This window comes from Ruditapes philippinarum, unplaced genomic scaffold, assembly GCF_026571515.1.
Source record: "Ruditapes philippinarum isolate M1 unplaced genomic scaffold, ASM2657151v2 ctg533_1_1_1_1, whole genome shotgun sequence".
NCBI classification, from domain to species: Eukaryota; Metazoa; Mollusca; class Bivalvia; order Venerida; family Veneridae; genus Ruditapes; species Ruditapes philippinarum.
Genome location: NW_026858050.1, coordinates 155,502 through 166,471, shown reverse-complemented (window position 1 = coordinate 166,471; position 10,970 = coordinate 155,502). Strand labels below are relative to the sequence as shown.

General features: G+C 30.8%; 1 protein-coding gene across 5 annotated transcripts in view; it reads right to left on the bottom strand.

Moving 5' to 3' along the window:
• Positions 1–5,592: 5,592 nt before the first annotated feature.
• Positions 5,593–10,970, bottom strand: part of LOC132751936 (polycystin-1-like) — an 81,294-nt gene continuing 75,916 nt past the window's right edge. For all 5 annotated transcript variants that reach the window (XM_060742157.1, XM_060742155.1, XM_060742158.1 and 2 more), the window contains 8 exons: positions 10,549–10,679; positions 10,095–10,266; positions 9,508–9,811; positions 9,017–9,304; positions 8,367–8,501; positions 7,652–7,969; positions 7,212–7,406; positions 5,593–7,020 (listed from right to left, as the gene is read on the bottom strand). In XM_060742157.1, the coding sequence (XP_060598140.1) occupies positions 6,577–7,020; positions 7,212–7,406; positions 7,652–7,969; positions 8,367–8,501; positions 9,017–9,304; positions 9,508–9,811; positions 10,095–10,266; positions 10,549–10,679 (1,987 nt within the window). In that variant the 3' untranslated portion in view covers positions 5,593–6,576. The remainder of the gene's footprint in view (positions 7,021–7,211; positions 7,407–7,651; positions 7,970–8,366; positions 8,502–9,016; positions 9,305–9,507; positions 9,812–10,094; positions 10,267–10,548; positions 10,680–10,970) is intronic.

Genomic DNA, 10,970 nt, shown 5'->3' with positions numbered 1-10,970 from the left:
GCTGTTGATGTTGAATTCTTATGTTAGTCATTCACATTGAATTCATATGATGTAGCTATTCATATTGAGTTTTTGTCATGTGGCTATTTAGTTGAATTCTTGATATGTACGGTAGCTATCCACATTGAATTTATGTGATTATTTGTCTAGCTATAGAAGGTCAGCATTGTTTTTTTTATAATAACATCAAACATTTTCTATTCTTTGAAATGCCATTATGAAAAGAAAGATAATTTTAGCATGTAAATTATTTGTAAGATAAGACTTAAATATTTTGTAATTACTTTCTCTGGCTTTTGGACATGTAATTTTATCTTGCCATAATTGATGAGATGTAATTATATGTAGACTGTCCTTGGTAATAGCCCATTACCTTGTTAAGTTGTTAAGTTTAGCCAATCACCACATTATGTTGAGCCAATTATCTCTTCAAAGATTTAAAACATTTTTTTATTAAGCTACATAATCAAGGTTTATACACAAGGTCTGCATATATGTTAGTACAAATGTAATGGGGAAATGAAATACTTCATTTTAGACAAGGTGAACCTGTGCTTTATGTTTTAAAAGTATGAAATTATTTTATGTATACCTTTTTTCAATTTGTCTTATTATGTGTATGGTTTTAATTCAATTAAAGCTGTGTTATGTGTAAATGGACTAATTGTATGTAATAAAGATTAATTTATAAACATTGTAATCTGTTAAAATTATATTTTAGCTATAGAATATAATGTATTAATGCCATGTACATTATGAGCAATAAAGAAGTTTATGTACATGTTGTTTGAGCAAGACCTTTTTCAACTGAATATTATTACCAATCTAAAAATTATTTTGTCCATTATTGAATATATCCCCTGCTCTTGTTGAAAATCCAAAATGGCTTGATGATGACGCTGTCATTTTGTATTACAGTAATTTTGATATTCTTTCATAAAAGTAATCCAGTTAGAATTGAGACATAATAAGCCTAAATTAAATTGTCATACCTAAATATATTTCGATTATTTTCTTACGTCTGTGACAAAAAAGGTAAGTCAGACATTGACCTGCTTATATACTGGGACATATAACAGAGTAAGCAACTAGCAACTAGGTTAAAGTACTTACGTTAACATTCAAATTTGGACCCATTTGATCCACAAGTGTAGTGTTAATATCATATATTGATATGATTATAACAAAAAACCACCTTCGTTGATCATTTTTCAGAACATCGTGTAAGAACCATTCAGATACAAAAGGACTATAATATCTTGAACCAGTTGGGTAGGGTTATATTTCTCTTATTTTACAACATTTACTACAGACAAAGAAATATCAATTTACAATGGTCAACATGACAAAATGGTTGCATATGTGGCTTATTGGAAGAAAAGATAACATGGTGCTAATCCCCAGTTGCTTGTCAGATTATAATATGTCCCAGAATATTGTAAAACTAGATAGGGTCATCATAGATGTGCCATAAAGTATTTTGAAATGGGCAAGATAAAAACCTAAAAGGTCATTTAAGAATGTCAGACGTTTCACTCCCAAGACATTTCACTATTGAGACGTTTCACTCCCAAGACGGTTCACACCTAGACGTTTCACTCCCATTTTGTCAATTGTATGGACGTTTCACTCCCAATTTTTTAGATGTTTTTATTAAGAAAATTTATTTTCATTATGAAGGGGAAATTCAATTTAATGATTCATTTTGTTGAATTTGAGAGTATTGTTTAGAAGAATTTATGAATTTGAAGAATGATTATAAAAGTATAATTTTTCTGAAATATAACAGAATGTGTAATTAATCATAATCTATACAGTATAGTATCAGCTCAGAAAAGTGAATTTTGTTCCGTTTAAACAGTGTTTTGAAGAATTCCTGTTAATTATTATGAGTAAAAATGTTGGTTTCAATACGGAAATTATCAATTTATTGAACAGTAGCCATTAAACAAACTTAGATAATTGTGGTGTTAACAGTAATCTCATCACCTAGTTAGTTGTATAAACACTGAGACCATCAATTAACAGTTTGACATGACCATTAAATTAGTTGTATAAACATTGCACTTTAGCATCAACAGTTATTAATTAGTTGTTTATTGGACCATTGAACTATTTTTAGGCAATGTTCAGCCAATTAAAACCAAAGTCATGGAAACAGAAACTCCTCCATAAGTTAATTAGTTTATGTTGTAAATTATAACAAAAATAAAATAATATTTGATCAGATAATCATATTTAATATATTATGTAAGATTATCTGCAGAATTTTTTTTTTATATTGAATTGATATAAAAATATACTTAATGCAAAGAAAATCACTTATAAATTATTATCATTAACATCTTTAGAGAACTGCAACTTTCATACAATTATATCCGGTCATATATGCATATCCTTCCCTAAATAAGAATAAATATCTGAAAAGATATCATATAATCAAGTAAAATATAAAATAATAAAACTTTAAAAATTATAACATACAAACTTTCATTTTTTCGTAAAATTAAGGTCTATTGTAGTATATCATAAGTTTCAAAATAATTTTGGTATAAAATGGGAGTGAAATGTCTTCAAGACGTTTCACTCCCATTTGGGAGTGAAACGTCTTGGTGTGAACCGTCTCAATAGTGAAACGTCTGTCTACCGTCATTTAACATGTCACAATGTTGCAGGCTAAATTTCATTGTTTCTGGCTGCAGCATGTAAAATCTCAATAAACGAATAAAGGAAATACTATTCTAATTTGTGGACCATAAGTTCCCATAAGACTCAGTATGTATATTATATTTTTGTTGACATGATGAATGGGGGGGAAATAAATCAACTAAGTCAGTTTTGAAGGCAAGCAGCTGATTTATGTTTCTTGCAGTGGCGTTAAATTGTGTCAATTCTTTGTTTTAATTGAAATACCAGGAGGAATAATTTCAACAGATAAGTAAAAGGGGAGCGCTGACCTAGTGGTTAAGGTGTCTGCCTCTCAACCCAGAGACCATGGGTTCGAGCCTTACTCTGGTCACAACAATATTTCTTCATATGACACCGGTACTGGTTGGATCCAGGAACTGGACTCGAAAAAGATTAATATAAGTTGCAGGAACTTATTTCACAATCGAGCTTAAATAAATATGTTTAAACCAACAGATAAGTAACACATTTGTGGTACTTTGAGATGTTTTTATTCAGTCAAAATGCAAACATAATGCATGACCATCGTCTAATGGACTGTATCCAAGGTGTTCAACAAGATACCATAGTAACAAACAAGATTTGTCATGTACATCTACAATGTTGTTTCAAAAAAATGTATAGCGGTAAAAAATATTCACTTGATTATTAACCTTTAATAAAAAAAGAAACAAAATAAGTAGTTATAATTATGATGAATATTTTGAATTGAAATTGTCTGAAAGTTAATGGATGTCCTGACAGCAAAAGTTTTGTCACTATGGTAACATGAATAAATAAAATATCTTGAAAATATATCTCCAATATTTACAATATTTCTTCTAAAATATTTTTAACAAGTTTCAATGGTTACTGATTAAAATACATAATAATAATTATAACAATAACAATAGTCTATGGACGGATTTTTATAAAAATTAGTAAAAATTGTGAAATTTTCAAGTACAACATAGTATTTGATGGGCGGATTTTTTTTTATATATATATATAAAATTACCATGGACATATCCATAAACCTTTGTGTACTGTACTCAGGTACTCTATAGACACAATGAGTACATGGTACATAAATTTAGCAACAAAATTTTATTAATTGTTGATCTTTTGTGTTGAAAAATATTATACAAAACTTTAAAAAAAATTTCGAAAAAAAAAATTGAGTTCACTAGATGTTACAACACTTATAATATACAAAATAATACTGTATGGTATAACCAGTGGATATAAGTGTAATATGCTATATAATACTCCCATCATTAGACCAATAGATGATTTATATACGAGCCGCGTCATGACAAAACCAACATAGTGGGTTTGCGACCAGCATGGATCCAGACCAGCCTGCACATCCATGCAGTCTGATCAGGATCCATGCTGTTCGCTTACCAACTCTATTACATGTAGAGAAACTGATAGCGAACAGCATGGATCCTGGTCAGACTGCACGGAGGCGCAGGCTGGTCTGGATCCATGATGGTGGCAAATGCATTATGTTTGTTTTGTCGTGACGCGGCTCAATTATTATATGAGATGCGTCAGGCAAAAAGGTTCAAGTTGGATGTAAATTGATGCCAGTGTTAATTGTTAATTGCCAGCTTGATGCAAATAGATACCAGTTGGATTGTAAATTTATTCAATTTGGATTTTGTTGTATTAATATATATATAATAATTATTCATATGTATCAAGCTTTGACATCAAATTTTTTTTTTTCCTTTTTAATAAAAATGAAATAAAATACCAACAGATCATTAATGGTTAAAATGTATAAAAATGATATACAAGAGGTCATTACATGCAATTGATACTTTTCCTGCTACATCAAAAATAATTAATTGCATAGTAAAAAGATAGTTTAACTAAACTTATAAGTAAAAAAAAAGTTTAATCTTTTTTTTTGTATTTTGGCGTTAAACATGTTTGAGCGTTCCTATAAAAGTCCTGGCATTTTAGAAAGTAGTCCTAACCTTTACACAAAAGAAAATTTTTTCAAGCTTCCTACTCAATCCGTAAATTTTATTTTATGTAATTTATTATGTAAATGTGTGGTTTATCAATAAAATATTGTTTAAACTAAAAGAAAATTTTCTTTTTTTTTTTTTTATCAAATTTACATCTGAGATAAAAGTATAAGGGTTTACCCCTGAAATAACAAGTAACCAAGAAATAATTTTCAAATCAATTACAAAATAATGTTAGTTTAGGTGATAGAAATAAACCCCAGAAAATAATAATAAATCAAAAATATTTTGGTGCAAAATTAAAAATATATAAGTTATACTAGGAAAGTTATTTGTTAGGGAAAAAAAAATGTATTACTTACATGTACGTTGAAAATATATGTACGTTTATGTAAATTATTAATACCTACATCCAAGAGAAAGAAACAAATTCTATTCTACATTGTCAACTTTGGCTTGTTACCCAGGCAACCTTTTGTGTTGAGCTATTTACAGCACAAAAAAATAAAAATGTTAAAAAAAAACAAAAATGAAGGAAATTTTGTGATTGTAAACGTATTGAACTGTTTATGTTACAATGATATGTTTTTGTAAACAGATATGTGAGATTATATAAAAACAACTACTTAGTAGTAAAGGATTTATAAAGTTAATTATATCCATTGTGGAATATAAGAAAATATACAAATATTTGTGGGAAAAAATACAAGAGATAGTACAGTTACATTTCACTTTAAAAAAAAAAAAACAGAAGGATTTCACTTGAAATGATTTATAAACACAAGGTATTCGGTTTATAACACAAAATTTTAATGCTTCTTGAAGAAAATATCAAACTCTTTGTAAAGTGCCTTTCTGATTTTAAATAAAAGAATATCTAATTAATAATGGGTAACATAAAAAGTTGATAGTAAACTGTTTTGATGTTATTATTATATATATATTTTGTATGGAAAATAATGTAGATATACATCGAAAAATGTTTCCTTGAAGTTTCAGATATGTTATAATATTTTGTACAAGGCACTAAAATATATCAGTAATAATAAATAATATAAAATATACAAAATGAGCTAAAACAATAGTATACAGCACAGCACCAGGGGGCAGCACATATGGAGACAATATTTTAAATTTATAATTCAGTTTAGCATACACTGTAATGGTGATTTGGTTAATATTGGTTATATTTAGCACTTCTGGAATTCATATTACATGGTTATCATGAGACTAGCAAATTACATACCCCCACAACATTTTAGCCAATGATATTGCATGTTACAAAGTTGTTATGGTAACAAGATGTAACAGACAATTCCATTGGGTATTTCTGCTACTCCTCATCCTTATGAAATGCACACATAGAATTGCCTATATTGGGACATGAACAATAGTAAAACAATAAAAGTGAGCACTAATTGAAAATTGACAACAATAAAAAAGAAACATGAGAAAATCCATGAGAGAAAAATAAAATAACAACATATCATCTTGGCACATAAAAGTATCACAATAAACTGCCATACAAAAAGAATTTTATGAATCCTTCTACACATGTAAATGGTTTAACAAGACAGTAACAAAATAAACTTCTATCACATATAAAATAGTATCAGCAGTAAGTTAAGACACAGTGTAATATTACATGCACTTTGGAATGTTTTTCTAAATAACTATGAACTAAACCATCTATCAGGAAGCTGTCCACTATGTTAGCTTGTTTCACAAAAGTGCGAGTCTTTTTTCTCACATATACCTCCTCATACAGTCGATGAAAGACATTGAATTACTTTATTTGGCATTCTAGTAAATCACATTTCTATGGACAACAACTCTGTTTCTAGTTACTATAAGAGTGATGTCCCTTAAATCTTTTTACACTAATATTTTATTACAGTTAAGACTGACCATGAATGTGATTTGCAGCTCATTTGTTCCAAGCTGATTTTGATGGCTTAATGCTTCTGAAAAATGTTTGTAATTTGGACTTGTCATTGGAAGACGCACGCCTCTTTGACGTCGAGGCTGGCTCTACACGAACACCTTGATCACTTAACGGCCGTCGACCCTGCGCACCATTACCGTCATCTGCAGGGGTCGAGGCTGCAGTCCGAATCTGAGCACCTGACACTGTCGCAGGTGCCTTTCTATCCTGATTGTCTTTTGAGGCTCCAGGCCTCTTTAAAATTGATTGTCTTAGCTTTGAATCTCCTAGAGGAGGTTTATCAGAAGTTGATGGCTGGTTCTGCCAGCTTAATAGTTCTTTATGTTGCCGCTCAATCTCATTTATACGGCACTTCCAATTCAAATTCTTCATTTCATCATCTGCTTTTTTGACTAGACTTTCTTCCTCATCATCTAATGCAACAATCTGGCAACAAAATCACAGAAACACCGATTAATCCTGGCTATATTCTTGCAACAAAATCACAGAAAAATCACTTATAACTGGCAAAATTCTTGCAACAGAAAAATAAAAATAAGTTATAACGAAACATCTGATACAAAAAAATGACATTCGGTCAAATGTATAAAATAAATGAAATTAAAACGAAACTTTACCTTGTCCATTCTTCTGAGTACAGCTTGCCATGTTGGTCCCAGTCTGGCCATCATGCTACGCAGTTTAACTTCTGAATACTGCGGCCCTGTAACACTCTCCTCGCTCGGCAATGGTTCTGCACTACGATTAGAATAACTGGATGAACTTCGACTAGACACTGATGGTAACCCTGGGAAACGTACCCGACGAAATGCCTGAAACATTCAGATACAAAGTTGTAGAACTTTCTAGCATAATTTACACAATATGCTGGCATAATACAATTGACGTTACTGCATAATCTGACAAAATACTTACCATATTTGCCCATTGTTAAAAAAAATTGTAGATCTGTTTATCTTTTAAATTTTTTATTGAAAATTTAATAAAATTGTGCATCAGCTTTTAACAGATTTGTGATATTTCTTTATTAAAAAAAAAACAGACTGGTTTTACTTACTGGTTTAGGTTTCTGTAAACCAGTCAAAAGTTTGAATCTCTTCAGCATGAAGTCCACCATCTCGTAGTCCTGCATCTCGAGCGTGGCCTTGTAGTACATCTGCGACTTTATCACCTTGTATGTGCTCGTTAATATCGAAATGACTAGAGCTATCATGATACCATAAGCAAAAGTATAGTACGAGTACACGTAAAAATGACTAAACACTGGTTGATAGTCAAGCATTGGCCAGAAATCAAAACTTCCACGTATCATTACAATTAGTGTAGTAATTGAATGACCAACTGATTCAAAACCTGAGACGAATCGGCCATACATCTGAAATAAAATATTGAATTTTAATAATTTTGTTATATATATAGATCTATTAAAATTTTCAAGAAAAACAATCCAACATACATAATGAAAATAGTTCATACTTCAACATTTTATTCTTGATAAACCTTAATAGTAACAGTATAGCTAATAAATTTCACATTGTAATTAATCTAGAAATAGCATGGGAAAATTGTTTCATGTATTTTAAATTAATTGTCAAATAATGTTTTCCTTAACAATTCTAACAAATCAGCTACATGTATTATAAAAAAAAAATTATTATCAGTCTATCAACAATCATTTGTAACTAACATTATATTATCTTATGCCTTACAAGACAATCTAGAATCATAATCTAAAGAAAAAACTGCAGTTATATATAACATTAAAGACATACCAGGTATCCAACCTGGGCGTACACTAGAAGTAGTATGATATAGATGAGACCGGTGCCCAGTAGGTGACTGACGGCACTGCTTAATGTACGCTCGTACACGTACATAAACTTGATAAATCTCATCTGCTTTACAACCTAACAATAAAATATAACACAAATCATATAACAATTATAACATGTGGCGGCTTGGCAAAGTGGTTAACAAGTCACAGTAGTTATCTCATAATCTCTAGCTGTGTGGGTTCAAGCCCCGTCAGAGGCTGTTGTTTCCTTGAGCAAGAAACTACACCAACTGTTTAGTACTGGATGGTTCAAGGAACTGATTTGTGTGTGGTTATAAGCTACAAACTAAAATTAATTTCTATAACAAATCATAACAGAAAATTAAATCATACATTACCATAATAGTATGGAAAAAAAAATCATTCATTGTTATTTAAGCCTTACTTAACTTAATAATTTCTCATCAAGTTGATTGAAACTTTCATCATATGCTTTACCATTAATTTCCATCTCTGCACTTTACTTTTCCACCTGTTACTTATAACTAACTAAAATATACATTAAGGTATGTAATCAAAAATCTCTCAAAGTAACCGTACAAGTAACCATTGTTCAATAAAAGTACATGTATAACTGAAGTCACTGACCTTGAACATTAGAAGGAAGAGTAGCCAAGCATTCAGGTATCTCATTCCAACATGTACATACATAGCACGCTCGTAATTCGTAAATCCTGTCTGATTGTCGAGGAATCTGTTGAACGTATTTGTCGCCTCTACTACACAGCCGATATACATTCCCACACTAACCAGTGCCATTAATGTGGTCAACATCTCATACCAGTTCCATATGTCCTTGAAGAATTGTTTACCCCACTCTCGGATTTGTAAGGCCAAGTGAATGACAGAGTAGATGATCACCAAAAATAAAATGCACTGAAACAATACAAAAAATACATATTTTTATAATGCTATTAATTTCATTAATCAATTGCATTTCATGTAACATTAAATATCGATAATTGAAAATGCAATTAATTAATATTCAATTAACATGTTTACACATCAAGAGCCATAAAAGGCAACTTTAAATTTCTATAATTTCAAATGCAATTCATATTTAATTAACATGTCAATACCTCAAGAACCATTAAAGGTTCGACTGTATCTTTCTGGAACCAGAGTAGTTTCTGACTCTGTATCTCGTAACTTGTAATCACGCCACCGGTGAGCGGGAACTCGGCCAGTAAAGCAACCATTGAGGTAATGTCTGAGCCAGCACTGTATAAGGCAAATTCAAAGATGACAGCTCGTGTTTGAAGATCTATCCATCCTTTGTCCTTCAGATGGGCTATGATACTGTCAGTCTCAGCAGACGTTGTACCGAGACCTTGTGGGTAACCACCACCTCCGTATGTAGCTACATGTCCAATCTTGTGAGTGCTGTGAACAAACAACATTTCTAATTTCAAGGTCAATAAAATGTACATGTACGAAGGTCACTGTTTTAAACATTTAAAACATTCTTATTGAATTGTCAAGAAACTTTTGCATACATTGCAGAAAATTAGGTCAAAACATTTTCTTTTATCCTAGATCTACTTCTATTTAAGTTTGTTAAACATCTCTCTTATTACATTGTGATTTTGAAATATTATGATTGAAAAATCAAACATGGATATAAATTATAAATAGAATTTAAGGTAGGTAAAGGGAGACAACTCACCTTCCGAGCTCGCCAGCAGAGTAATGTCTCCAGGAGTAGTTAGAGTTACTGTCGTTCCAACCTTCGGCATAGTCGTCAGTATCCTCATCATAATTACCCTGTCCGTAACAAGTGCGGTCCGTGAGAGACGAGGCTCCGAGGTTAGATGCTGCGTTTGCTGCTTCACATTTGGCTAGACAAGTTAAATCACAAAATTTAGAATTGTATTTATCTATGCAAAAGACATCCACATTAGACAGTTATTATAGATATGAAAATGTTACCAAGAGTGAAAACAGTTTAAAAAAAAAACATACTTATGATTATCACATAAATGAAGAGACCACCTTTTAAAAAAAAAAGTCTGTTGTAATAATTTCCACGGCTGCTTTAAAAAAACGCAGTTATGACCGTAGGAAACTTATTGTATTGCACACTTTTTGTAACATAGAACAAAATAAATCATAACAGTTACCTGTAACTCCCCTTATAAGCCTCATTCTGGCTTCTCCAAGAAGGAACGCATGTTCCTCATCCTGGGTATTATTTTCTTTGTACAGTGAATCAATAAATACAGTCTCTGTCCACTCCCAAAATTCGTCTATACTGTAACAGAAATTGGACAAAAACACCATTATAGATTGTTTTAATTATACCTTTATCAAAAGTCAGCATCAGTAATCCCTTCTTTTAATTGCTAATACAGATTATTACATTCAACTTACTTAGTACTCTAAATCACAATCAAGTTCAAAGTAACATTAAAAACTGTTTTTAAATGGAATTGTAAATTTCTAATGAAATAAAATAGTAAAATGTCCACATTTGAAAACAATTTTATGATATTTCCACCAAAATCCTCAAAGGGAGATAATAAAATTAGACAGGAAAAAAAAG